This window comes from Palaemon carinicauda, chromosome 19 (genome assembly GCF_036898095.1).
Source record: "Palaemon carinicauda isolate YSFRI2023 chromosome 19, ASM3689809v2, whole genome shotgun sequence".
Classification (NCBI taxonomy): Eukaryota; Metazoa; Arthropoda; class Malacostraca; order Decapoda; family Palaemonidae; genus Palaemon; species Palaemon carinicauda.
The window spans coordinates 9,245,129-9,260,128 of NC_090743.1; the positions used below are offsets into that span (position 1 = coordinate 9,245,129).

Below are 15,000 nucleotides of genomic sequence, written 5' to 3' on the forward strand. Positions count from 1 at the left end.
ATAATAATAATCTAAAGGTGTTATCATTCAAATGATTACTTGAATGTCAAGTTCAACTTTTTTTTTATTATTCAGTTGCACTAATGTATCAGATTACTGTGGACGAGCTTCATTTGTAATTCTTTTTTACAAGTTTATTTTCGGTAGAGATGATATGCGATACATTTAATGAACGTATTGGGATTTTCGGCTCACGTCCTGATTCTGGGACCGGGATGGCCATTCAACACCATTGGGGGGGGATAATGACTTATCTAGAAATTATCATCAGAAACATCTCTCTTGATACAAATTCAATAGCTCATTCCATATTTCCTCCTGATACTAATTCAGTAGCTCATTCCATATTTCCTCCCGATGCTAATTCAGTAGCTCATTCCATATTTCCTCCTGATACTAATTCAGTAGCTCATTCCATATCTCACCCTGATACTAATTCAGTAGCTCATTCCATATTTCCTCCAGATACTAATTCAGTAGCTCATTCCATATTTCCTCCTGATACTAATTCAGTGGCTCATTCCATATTTCCTCCTGATACTAATTAAATAGCTCATTCCATATTTCCTCCTGATACTAATTCAGTGGCTCATTCCATATCTCCTCCTGATACTAATTCAGTAGCTCATTCCATATTTCCTCCTGATACTAATTCAGTAGCTCATTCCATATCTCCTCCTGATACTAATTCAGTGGCTCATTCCATATTTTCTCCTGATACTAATTCAGTAGCTCATTCCATATCTCCTCCTGATACTAATTCAATAGCTCATTCCATATTTCCTCCTGATACTAATTCAATATTTGTCCTGATACTAATTCAATAGCTCATTCCATATCTCCTCCTGATACTAATTCAGTAGCTCATTCCATATTTCCTCCTGATACTAATTCAGTAGCTCATTCCATATTTCCTCCTGATGCTAATTCAGTAGCTCATTCCATATTTCCTCCTGATACTAATTCAGTAGCTCATTCCATATCTCCTCCTGATACTAATTCAGTAGCTCATCCCATATTTCCTCCTGATACTAATTCAGTTGCTCATTTCATATTTCCTCCTGATGCTAATTCAATAGCTCATTCCATATTTCCTCCTGATACTAATTCAGTAGCTCATTCCATATCTCCTCCTGATACTAATTCAGTTGCTCATTTCATATTTCCTCCTGATACTAATTCAATAGCTCATTCCATATTTCCTCCTGATACTAATTCAATAGCTCATTCCATATTTCCTCCTATTACTAATTCAATAGCTCATTTCATATATCCTCCTTATACTAATTCAATATTTTTCCTGATACTAATTCAATAGCTCATTCAATATTTTCTCCTGATACTAATTCAGTAGCTCATTCCTTATTTCCTCCTGATACTAATTCAATATTTTTCCTGATACTAATTCAATAGCTCATTCAATATTTTCTCCTGATACTAATTCAATAGCTCATTCCTTATTTCCTCCTGATACTAATTCAATATTTTTCCTGATACTAATTCAATAGCTCATTCCTTATTTCCTCCTGATACTAATTCAATATTTTTCCTGATACTAATTCAATAGCTCATTCAATATTTTCTCCTGATACTAATTCAGTAGCTCATTCCTTATTTCCTCCTGATACTAATTCAATATTTTTCCTGATACTAATTCAATAGCTCATTCCATATTTCCTCCTGATACTAATTCAATAGCTCATTTCATATATCCTCCTTATACTAATTCAATATTTTTCCTGATACTAATTCAATAGCTCATTCAATATATTCTCCTGATACTAATTCAGTAGCTCATTCCATATTTCCTCCTGATACTAATTCAATAGCTCATTCCTTATTTCCTCCTGATACTAATTCAATATTTTTCCTGATACTAATTCAATAGCTCATTCAATATTTTCTCCTGATACTAATTCAGTAGCTCATTCCATATTTCCTCCTGATACTAATTCAATAGCTCATTCCTTATTTCCTCCTGATACTAATTCAATATTTTTCCTGATACTAATTCAATAGCTCATTCAATATTTTCTCCTGATACTAATTCAGTAGCTCATTCCATATTTCCTCCTGATACTAATTCAATAGCTCATTCCTTATTTTCTCCTGATACTAATTCAATATTTTTCCTGATACTAATTCAATAGCTCATTCAATATTTTCTCCTGATACTAATTCAGTAGCTCATTCCATATTTCCTCCTGATACTAATTCAATAGCTCATTCCTTATTTCCTCCTGATACTAATTCAATATTTTTCCTGATACTAATTCAATAGCTCATTCCATATTTCCTCCTGATACTAATTCAATAGCTCACTCCATATTTCCTCCTGATACTAATCAATAGCTCATTCAATATTTTCTCCTGATACTAATTCAGTAGCTCATTCCATATTTCCTCCTGATACTAATTCAATAGCCCATTTCATATTTCCTTCTGATACTAATTCAGTAGCTCATTCCATATATCCTCCTGATACTGATTAAATATTTTTCCTGGTACTAATTTAATAGCTCATTCAATATTTTCTCCTGATACTAATTCAGTAGCTCATTCCTTATTTCCTCCTGATACTAATTCAATATTTTTCCTGATACTAATTCAATAGCTCATTCCATATTTCCTCCTGATATTAATTCAGTAGCTCATTCCATATTTCCTCCTGATACTAATTCAATATTTTCCTGATACTAATTCAATAGTTCATTCCATAATTCCTCCTGATACTAATTCAGTAGCTCATTCCATATCTCCTGATACTAATTCAATAGCTCATTCCATATCTCCTTCTGATAGTAATTCAGTAGCTCATTCCATATCTCCTCCTGATACTAATTCAATAGCTCATTCTATATATCCTACTGATACTAATTCGGTAGCTCATTCCATATCTCCTCCTGATGCTAATTCAGTAGCTCATTCCATATTTCCTCCTGATACTAATTCAATAGCTCATTTCATATTTCCTCCTGATACTAATTCAGTAGCTCATTCCATATTTCCTCCTGATACTAATTCAGTAGCTCATTCCATATTTCCTCCTGATACCAATTCAATAGCTCATTCCATATTTCCTCCTGATACTAATTCAATAGCTCATTCAATATTTTCTCCTGATACTAATTCAATAGCTCATTTCATATTACCTCCTTACACTAATTCAGTAGCTCATTCCATATTTCCTCCTGATACTAATTCAATAGCCCATTCCATATTTCCTCCTGATACTAATTCAATAGCTCATTACACATTTCCTCCTGATACTAATTCAATAGCTCATTCCATATTTCCCCCTGATACTAATTCATTAGCTCATTCCATATTTCCTCCTGATACTAATTAAGTAGCTCATTTCATATTTCCTCCCTATACTAATTCAATATTTTTCCTGATACTAATTCAATATTTTTCCTGATACTAATTCAATAGCTCCTTTCATATTTCCTCCTGATACTAATTCAATAGCTCATTCCATATTTCCTCCTGATACTAATTCAGTAGCTCATTCCATATTTCCTCCTGATACTAATTCAGTAGCTCATTACATATTTCCTCTTTTTACTAATTCAATATTTTTCCTGATACTAATTCAATAGCTCATTCAATATTTTTGCCAATATTTTTCCTGATACTAATTCAATAGCTCATTCAATATTTTTCCTGATACTAAATCAACAGCTCATTCCATATTTCCTCCTGATACTAATTCAGTAGCTCATTCCATATTTCCTCCTTATACTAATTCAATATTTATCCTGATACTAATTCAATAGCTCATTCCATATTTCCTCCTGATACTAATTTAATATTTTCTCCTGATACTAATTCAATAGCTCATTCCATATTTCCATACGAGGTAAAGTTACATCCCCGCAAGTTCCCTTAATGAAACAGGCAACCAGACGATGGGGGTGACACTATTCTACGTCCCCAATTTGCCTGCTGCTCTCCCCATCCCTACGCACGAAACCAAAACCAACCAACGCCTACACTCGCACCACTTGGCACACAACGTGACCCTTGCCACAGCTTGAGCAGGAATCTGGGTCTGAAACCAGGGTTGCCAGGTTTTCTAAATGAGAAAAGGCCAACTTCTAATCAACAGAAGCTTTAAAAGGCCAAGCCATTAGTAGAATAAGGCCAAAAATATAGTATTTAAAGCCAACGTTCTTTCATGATATTACTAAAGGCCAACTAATTTTTTAAAAACGCCAAATTTGAGGTTTTTTGGCCTGAAAAAGGCCAAACTGGCAACCCTGTCTGAAACAGCACCAATTGCTTACCGAAATATCTCGCCACATTTAATAGATTTTTATTTTTATATAAGGTCTGGGTTCCCTTTTAGAGCATTCCTTTCGCTCTATTTTTAGCCAGTGCTCGTATAGCGACGTTTGCGTTACTTTGGTGTGTTAACTTTAATGCCAGTATTTTAGAGGGAAAGAATCTTGTCAGTTTGAAATGTGAATCAAGACGTTATTACTTTGAGGGGGGCTTCATTGTCTTTGCCTGTATTTAGGCTCTCAGTTTTTTTATTAAGTAATTGTAATTTTATGCTAATAATTAAAACATGTTCAGGTATCTAATTAGGATAATTTTGTTTGAGAATGTATATATTTTTATCGTAACTTAATTTCATGATTATTTTAGAACTGCATATTTAGTTAAATTGCTTTAATCTATGGAATTTTCGTTCTCTTTACAAATAAAAGCCTGTTAAGCCTCAGATATATTTTCTTCAATATATTCATGTCTGAGTATGTCTAACTAGTAAACATCAATCATTAGATCTTATAATTTTCTAAAGCTGCAGTAAGTTGAAAGTTAACCAGTTTTGATTTAAAGTTTCTGCATTTTATAGAAAATTACACTTTGTTTATGTCGACTTTCAAAATTAGCTTTTAGTAATTTTTCCTTTAATCTGTTTCAATGAAAATAATCCTTAATCTAACTAGATTTTTCATGAGTTTGTTATAAAATATTCTAGTAAAATATTATTGGAAAATTGAAACACGTAAATACAAAATAAAATCTTTATTTATACCTTACATCAGAAACGACATAAGATTCTTTGGTGTCATAAAAGTTGCATACAAAACGCTTGTACAAGTATTATGATGGAACTTAAAATAATTATTAAAAAACTTCTAAATACAATATGGAAGACGAAGTTTTTCTTACTTTTGATGAATAACTTACAATCACTACAAAAATAAGAACCCTTGATACAAGGACTAAACGTTATGACAACGAGCACATTTATAAATAAAATTATATATTCTACGTCGCTATATAAATATATCCACGTTATAAAAAAAGCTTTCTCTCAGAATCAAATCTACCTCACACTCCATAACATAGAAAAGATGCCAATTTCTTCCATTCTATTTTTGACTCGGTTACCCCCGAGCAATTCAGATTTGGACGCGATTAATATATATATAAAAAAAGGAAAAAAACAGATCAACTAAGACTCCTAAGTAGCAGGTTACTAAAAGCAAAAGCAAATCCTTAGAATACAATGACTTAGAAGATACTTTTCTTGGCAACACTTCCACTTTCGTCCAATTCTAAGTCACACAAACACACTTTTACAGCCCAGGTGCCGCACGTAGTGCCCAGTGATGTCATCATCACCTCTCCACGCCCACACACCTTTCGCATCTCGCAACAGCTGCACCACACCAGCGCTTTGGCTTCCGCCCGCGGAATGGGCGTGTGTCAAGGGCTCGCCCACAGAAATAAGCTCTCCTACGTCAAGGGAGCTGATACGACTGTACATGGACGGTTTCCGGATTTCGTTTAGAACGGCAAAACTTCGGAGAGGATTTCCTTGGCACTTTCCGACAGCGTGTTCGGGAACTGAATATCGAAGTGGACGATGATGTCGCCTTTTCTCGTGTGATCCTTGGGGAATGGTAGGCCGTATCCTTGGAGTCTCTTCGTCGTCTGGGGCTTGATGATTTCATTGCTGAAGTTGAGAGTCACCTTCTGGCCCTCCAAGGTGGGAACTGCCACTCTGGTGCCACACAGAGCGTCCCTGAGGGTGATCTTGGCGTTGTAGATCAGGTTGGCACCGTCTCTCTTGAACAGCGAGTGAGGTTTGTCCCTTATAACGAAGATGATGTCAGCTGGGATCTTGCCTGGCACTTGGTCGCCTTCCTTTTCGAAGGTGATCTTGGTGCCTTCCTTCCACCCGGGTTTGATGTCGATCGTTAGGATCTTCTCCTCTCTTCTCGTGGACCTCCCGTCGCCGGTGGTCACGTTGCGCGTGATTTTCATCTTCCTGGTCACTCCCTTGGCCACTTCCTCGAGGGTCACGTACAGGTCCCGCGTTATGGCCGGGTCCTGGTGGCGTCCCTTGCCTCCGTGGGGTCTCGAGGTATCGTGGGGATTGAAACTGAAAGCGCGGCGGGTACCCCCCATGCGAGGTCCCCCAACGCCACCTCCCATCATGTTGATGAAGGGATCATCGTCGACATCCATATCGTCGAAAACGTGTGGACCGTGTCCGTCGACACCCATGTTGAAAAAATGGGCAAATGGGTCATTGGTGCCGAAGAACTGTTGGAAAGTGGCCCTGGGATCGCCAGAGAAGGTGTAGGTGAAGTGGTTGCCCTCACCACCCCCACTGCCTGGCACCCCTCCCTTCAGGCCCTCTTCGCCAAATTGGTCGTAGATATCCCTCTTCTTCTTGTCACTCAACACTTCATAGGCCTCTGCGATGGCTTTAAACTTCTCTTCGGCATCTGAAGATTTATTTTTATCCGGGTGGTATTTCAGGGCCATTTTTCTGTATGCCTTTTTAATGTCCTCATCCGAGGCACCTTTGGCAATGCCCAGAATCTTGTAGTAATCCTTGCCCATGATGCTTGATTAGAAAATGAAGTCCAAATCACAACACAAAGTTGCACTGATAATATCACAAGTACCACGGTAAAGTACTGTGGAGCTCTGCTCGATAACGATGTTGCTAGTCTGCTGTCTTGCTATCAACTGAGCGCTCTCAGCCCCTGACACACTTTATTCAATGCTGAACGAACTATCTGGGAGTTTCGAGAATGTTCGTTCGCATTCCAGTAAAGCTGAGGCGATGTTGTTTTCAGCGCTTGATAACCTTGCATATATATGTGCGCTATTGTAAGAATTGCCTAATACGAAATTAGACTCTCTTATTGTTTTATTTTGTAATCAGAAAGAGGAATGTCACGGTTAGATGTGGTTTTAGTAGATTTAACTCTGCGTCGTTGTGGATGGCGGATGTTTAACAGGGGGATGACGAATCTTGCCTGGGATATTTAAAACGGTTGCCACTTTCCTAATATCCTCTCTTCCGTATAAGAAACGTATGATCAACCGTAAACCTTTAATAAAATATAATTAATTTTATTAATATCATTATCTAACTTTCCCAGTTAATTTTCATAGTTTGTGATAACTAATTTTAAAATTAGGTGAACATACAATTTATAGTAAAATAACATCGAAGTATTTATATCATATTAGACTTCTCACAACCTTCGGTTATGGACTTCTCTAAGGGCAAGAGTCCGTGCCGGCTCAAGCCACGGAATTTTCTATACTTTCCAATTTTAAGTCCACATTTTATTCATCATTAATATTTCTAGTTCTTTGAGGAGTTTCTGTATTGCGATGTAACGGTGACGAAACTTAAGCTAAATTCGATATTCTTAAGTACATATCATTTTTAAAATGTACTTTTTATACTTTACGTGAAGACGCCGAATTTTGTAGTAGCTAAAACATTTCTGCTTCTGCCTATCAGTTATGTTTTTACCATAGAGAGAGAGAGAGAGAGAGAGAGAGAGAGAGAGAGAGAGAGAGAGAGAGAGAGAGAGATGTAAATTTCTCTGTAACCTCAATAATATATATATATATATATATATATATATATATATATATATATATATATATATATATATATAGGTGTGTATATATAATATATATATATATGTGTGTGTGTATATATATATAATATATATATATATATATATATATATATATATATATATATGTATGTATATATATATATATATATATATATATACACTTATATATATATATATATATATATATATATATATATATATTTATACAACTATATCAATACAAATATATATATATATATATACATATATATATAAAGCGAGAGAGAGAGAGAGAGAGAGAGAGAGAGAGAGAGAGAGAGAGAGAGAGAGAGAGAGTGTTTCAAAATTTCTCTGTAACTTCAATAATATTCCAACGATTGCGGAATTTTCATTTTCTCCATGATTGTCATGTTTTATAAATAGTACCTCATCTAATTCGCTTCATTATGCAAGGCCCATTTGATCCTGAATTGCTTGGCATAGTACAGTGACATGATTTAACTGAATCCTCTGATTGAATGCACTCTAAAATAACTCTTAGAAATAATGTTACTATTTATTTGCCAAGTTTGTATGACTAGATTTCCATAATTATTTGCGATGCTCTCTCTCTCTCTCTCTCTCTCTCTCTCTCTCTCTCTCTCTCTCTCTCTCTCTCTCTCTCTCTCTCTCTCTCAAAACATTAACATGAATAAACACACCCACACACACATCCATTCACACGCGCGCACATATATACAGTAGATACATTATCTATCTATCTATCTATGTGTATGTGTGTGATGTGTGTGTTTGTTGTCAACATCATCATCATTCGTAACTAGTCCATTTCAGGACAAAGGCCTCAGACATGTCATTTCACTGCTGTCTGTTTATGGTCTTTCTATGCCAGTTTATACCAGCAAATATTATTAGTTCGTTAATCCATCATCTTCTCTTCCTTCTCCTGCTTCTTTTGTAATTTCTAGGGACCCATTCTGTTATTCTTAATGTCCATCTACTATCTGTCATTCTCATTATATGTTCCACCCATGTCCATTTCTTTTTCTTACGTTATTAGAATACCTTCTACTGTAGTTTGCTCTCGTATCCATTTTGCTCTGTTTCTGTCATTTAGTGTTAATCCCAACATTATTCTTTCCATAGATCTTTGAGTTGTAAAAAGCGTAGTTCTAAGGATTTTTTAAGGCTCCTAGTTTTTTTTTGTATAACTCAATACTGGTAAGATCATCTGATTAAATATTTTCCTTTTTAGAGAATGTTGCATTTACTTTTCATAATCTCATTTTGTTTACCAAAAGCTCTCCATCCCATGCTTATCCTTCTTTTAATTTCTGGGGAAACACTTTCTTTCCTAAGTACAAAATCCCCAGAGGTTGTCTCTCTACATTTTCATCGAACATTTTCTAAGTTTTACTCATTAATTTTCAGTCCTACATTTCTGTGTTCTCTATTAATAATAATAATAATAATAATAATAATAATAATAATAATGTTTATTGGACCAAAAAATATTTACATACAAAATATTTACAAAAAAGACTCAGTCCAAGCCCATGTGGAGCAGAGCTCTTCGGGCAATAATAAAAGTAAAAAATATCATCAATTAAGAAAAATGATAAAAAGTAAATATTGATATAGATAAACTAAATGTACACATACATATACATACTGTATACAAACCTTTTATCATCTTTTATAATTCCTCTAATGATTCACTAAACTGAACTAAGTCAGCTGCAAATCTTGAATTGTTAAGGTATTCCCCGTTAATGTCAATTCCTTCATCACCCAATCTAAATGATTAAAAACTTCTTCTAAAGTATTCTGTGAATAACTCCTTTCTCAATTGCAATCTTCTCACAATCTTTATTTAGCTTTAGGATTATATGTGGATGTATGTATATATATATATATATATATATATATATATATATATATATATATATATATATATATATATATATACATATATATATATATATATATATATATATATATATATGTATATATATATATATATATATATATATATATATATATATATATATATATATATAAATATCACCCACGAACGGCATTTAATACCGAATTCTATCTGGGAATATATATCCACTTGGAATTCATTTTATGGTAACAGCTTCTGGCCGGGTGGAGATTCGAACCCCCACCTGTGCGGCTTGAAACTATGCCTACATAGTCACTGTAGGCATAGTTTCAAGCCGCACAGGTGGGGGTTCGAATCTCCACCCGGCCAGAAGCTGTTACCATAAAATGAATTCCAAGTGGATATATATTCCCAGATAGAATTCGGTATTAAATGCCGTTCGTGGGTGATATTTACATTGATTGAAATCACGTGTGCTTGTGATATATGTTCATATATATATATATATATATATATATATATATATATATATATATATAAATATATATATATATATATATATATATATATATGTGTGTGTGTGTGTGTGTGTGTGTATATGTGTGTGTGTAATTTATGTATGTGTTCTCGTATGAAAAATTCCAAATCAATTACTTTTTATCAAATATTCCAGAATGTTCGATATATAAATGATGACATTCTTCGATAACAGATAACATACTAACATCGATCGTTATCAGGTACAGACGGAATTCCATCGTAACCTGATTAAGCCGTGCTTATGCACTTGATAATCATGTAATTGACAATAGCTCCCGTATATAAAAAGCTCTCATCTACACTCTTTCATTTATTTATTATTATATAATAGATAATTGATGTGATGCAAGCGAGTCAGCCCTCTATTAGAGCTTCATTTAATTATATCAGCTTTTAAAATAGCTAATAGTTAACCCTTTCACCCCCAAAAGACCTACCAGTACGTTCTTGCAAAACACTCTTAATTACATGTTTTTATATATTTTTGATAATTTTATGAGAAACTTCAGGCATTTTTCAAAAGAATGAGACCAACCTGACCTCTCTAGGACAAAAGTTCAACCTGTTAGAGCAATTTAAAAACAAAAATATATAGCAAAATGTGCTCGAAATTTAACCTTATGGTGGGGGTAAAAGAGTTAATTTGATACCTTTTTGTTTATTCCTGAAAACACGCAAAGTGCGAGAATTTTCCAAGTCACGTGCGACGAGGCGTGTGTCTGGCGAAGGCCATTCCTACGATAATTATCGTACATGTACGATTATTTTAGGTCCAGTACGATGTACGATACATACTTTAGGCATATACAAATGTGTGTTTAATTAAACAATTATACTAAAATATTTTGAAATAAGTCAATCATGTAACTCCCTAATAATTATATTGAAACTGTGTACGATAATTTTGGTTGAAAAACGACAATTTTAAGGCTCGTGTACGATAATCCTGTCGAAATAATCTGGCAACCCTGCGTGTGTGTGGCGAAGGCCATTCATTGATCGAGACCAACAAGTTAACAGGTGCGCATGCGTGAGTAGAGTAGATACTGTTGCTTTGCATTCTGGAAGAAATTTGGCTCTGAGGATTTGCACTTTATTTGGCCTATCACAGTTACATTTATAAAGTAGTGTATTGAACGTATTTTGTTAACTGTACACTAGATGTATTGTATACTTGCAACAGACCATAGCAGACATAATGATGATCCGAAACACAACAAGGAAAGTCTATTTTTCTTAAATAATTTCGTGCCATATTATCTACAGAATTTATATATATATATATATATATATATATATATATATATATATATATATATATATATATATATATATATATATATATATATATATATATATTCATATATATATATATATATATATATGTATATATACAAAAAAAAGATTCCCCATAAAGCCTCGTCCTTTATTTTTTTGTCATTTTATTCGAATAAAGATCGTTAATCTTTTCATCTAGTTATCACTTAAAAAAAAATTGTGTTTATGGAATGTATAATTTTTGAAATCATTTAAAGTTAGCTTGAATGATGATAATTGGGTTTTAAATTTTACCTTCATTCTAGATGATTGATTTGCAATATTTACTTTCTTTTATCTGAGGGACGAAGTCTTTTTTTTTTTTTTTTTTTTTTTTTTTTTTTTTTTTTTTTTTTTTTTTTTTTTTAAGAATTGTCTGATAGTATTCCTAAAAAATAACTAGACCTTTGACATAGTGAAAGTAACTATCTAAGTATGAGTCTCAGAGATGACATCCGTTCATGAAATATACCTACCACATGCACTAGTTTTGAAATCACAAAAGAAGGAGTTCGAACACTTTATACCGTAGGAGTTTACAAAACTATCGAAATGATATAACATGAAAGAGCTAAATGGCTTGATTAGTACTAAAAACAATTTAGTTTTTCTTTTCTGTCTGCTGAAAAGATTACTGGTAAGAAGTGGGTTAAGGAGGGAATTCATTGTCTGTCCAAATGTTATAACGACTATGTGCTCAAAATGAAGTTTATTTTGAAATTCTAAATTTTAAGAATCTATTTGGCCATAAATTTCTAGTTACAACTCGTGTTATTGATCAAGAAGTACCTATACATTTTTCAGAGGTTTTCAGTTGAACATTCAAGGTGTAATAATCACTTCTTGTATCATGTAACATCATATTTCATTTTGGCATTGGTAATAACACATCGTAGCATTCCTTCCGTCCTTCTAGAATGCAAGCTATTAAAGCACTGTCCATGGCTCCATGCGCACTGTCCCTGCGCAGACGTCTCGAGGTAACCCACAAGACACGTGTCCACAAAGCGTGACTCCGAGGAAACGTCTGGTCCCTCACGTGTGTTGTTATTGAGCTCAGAGCTGAGCTTACAACAAATCATTCTCAAAATAAAGACTTGATAGGAGATACGTAAAAGCAAATTTTCCCCATTAACAAAATGCTTTAATGGATTCAAAGCTCTATTCGTTTTTTTTTTTTTTTTTTTTTTTTTGCTAAGAATTGAACCTTTACAATTTTTACAATTTATAATGTATATACATCATGATATATTTATATACATGAATAAATTTTGTAATTAACACACACACGTATATATATATATATATAATGTATATATATATATATATTATATATATAAATATATATATATATATATATATATATATATATATATATATATATATATATATATATATACATATATATAGTAAAAGGTGAAATTGTGAATATATATATATATATATATATATATACATACATATTTATTCACAGAAAAAGGTGAAATTGTGAATATATATATATATATATATATATATATATATATATATATATATATATATATATATATATATATATATATATTCAAAATTTCACCTTTTACTATTCATCTTTATTTTATTTAAAACAGTTGCAACTGCGTAAAATGCTTCTTCACTACCAACAACGACATTCAATATCAGATTCGCGGAGAGAGTATGGCGCAACAGTCTCCCTTAGTGTTTAGTGGTGCCATGACTCAAATAAAAAGCAGAGACGTAGAGCCCCGGCTTTTGAATAATTCGGACTGTAGGTCGATTCATTGAACGTTGGAGGTATATCAGGAGATGTGGGAAATGAGAACATTTTATTGTAACATTCGTTAAAGAAAAAAAAAAAAAACTATCAATTCGCCAATCATCGAGGAATTGAAAAGCATGGATTAATATTTTTATTTCAAATATGCTAAATGTATAGAGCACATTAAAAGGAGAGAATCAATACAGTATACATATGTAAATATTCAAGACTATAAAATATTCTTCGAAAGAAATATATAGTAACATATATTAAAAAACTTGAAATACATCCTATAATACGTGCATTTTATAATGGAATGTCTTACAATTATCTAATTCCAAACCCTTTTCATAAAGGAATATCGTACAACTATCTAATTCCAAACCCATTTCATAAAGGAATATCATACAATTATCTCATTCCAAACGTATTTCGTAAAGGAATATCCCACTATTATCTAATTCCAAACCCATTTCATAAAGGAATATCGCACAATTATCCAATTTCAAATCCATTTCATAAAAGAATATCGTACAACTATCTTATTCCAAACCCATTTGATTAAGGAATATCGTACAACTATCTAATTCCAAACCCATTTCATAAAGGAATATCGCACAATTATCTAATTCCAAACCCATTTCATAAAGGAATGTCATACAATTATCTCATTCCAACCCCATTTCATAAAGGATTATCGTACAATTATCTAATTCCAAACCCATTTCATAAAGGAATATCATACAATTATCTCATTCCAACCCCATTTCATAAAGGAATATCGTACAATTATCCAATTCCAAACCCATTCATTAAAGGAATATCGTACAACTATCTAATTCCAAACCCTTTTCATAAAGGAATATCGCACAATTATCTAATTCCAAACCCATTTCATAAAAGAATATTGTACAATTATCTAATTCCAAACCCATTTCATAAAAGAATATTGTACAATTATCTAATTCCAAACCCATTTGATTAAGGAATATCGTACAATATCTAATTCCAAATCCATTTCATAAAGGAATACCGTACACTTATCTAATTACCAACATATCTACGACATATGATATTGCATGAAGCAACTGTGTACGTATAATTGTTATCTCTATGAAATGCAGACGTAGCAATGACGTTTCATCAAATCCACACGTGAACTTCACAGACTTCACAGTCACACAACCTCATCACTATGTCCAGGTGGGTTGCCTGGTATTGATTGGGCTGCCCTTATTTCAAGCATAGGCGATTATTTAGCAATGCCCTGAGGCAGTTAAGGTGTAGAGTAAGGCGTGAAGTGGCTTGAGGCCTAGTGTGGACCTCTGGACTTTTTCGACGATCAGAAAATGGTGATACCCCTACCCCCCCTTTCGTTTACCGCTGTGTGACCCTAGACTTAGTCCGATCCGGTAACTCACTACCGATGTTATCGTAAATTCTTATTATTCCTTATATTTTTATTATATTATTTTCTATTAATTTAGGAAACAAAATCTCCTGGTATTACCAGACTGAATAGGTAAAGTTAGTTATAAAATATGAAAGAATTACTCGAAATTATATCAGAAGGGAAAACTAAGTCTCCAGTTATTACTTGAGGG

The 15,000-nt window shown here is 33.2% G+C and overlaps 3 protein-coding genes across 5 annotated transcripts in view; 2 read left to right on the top strand and 1 right to left on the bottom strand.

Moving 5' to 3' along the window:
- The window catches only part of LOC137658903 (uncharacterized), a 3,766-nt gene extending 417 nt beyond the window's left edge, over positions 1-3,349 (top strand). The window contains exons 2-3 of the mRNA XM_068394024.1: positions 828-1,111; positions 2,651-3,349. Coding sequence (XP_068250125.1) covers positions 828-1,111; positions 2,651-3,349 — 983 coding nt within the window. The remainder of the gene's footprint in view (positions 1-827; positions 1,112-2,650) is intronic.
- The window catches only part of LOC137658434 (phospholipid phosphatase 5), a 276,559-nt gene that overhangs the window by 179,534 nt on the left and 82,025 nt on the right, over positions 1-15,000 (top strand). The window lies entirely within an intron of this gene.
- On the bottom strand, positions 5,059-7,045 carry LOC137658432 (dnaJ protein homolog 1-like). The gene has a single exon (XM_068393138.1). The coding sequence runs from the start codon at positions 6,868-6,870 to the stop codon at positions 5,806-5,808; it is 1,065 nt and encodes a 354-aa protein (XP_068249239.1). The 5' UTR covers positions 6,871-7,045; the 3' UTR covers positions 5,059-5,805.

Excerpts from the sequence above, each read along its gene's own strand:
- LOC137658432 (XM_068393138.1), bottom strand. The coding sequence starts at position 6,870 with ATGGGCAAGGATTACTACAAGATTCTGGGCATTGCCAAAGGTGCCTCG.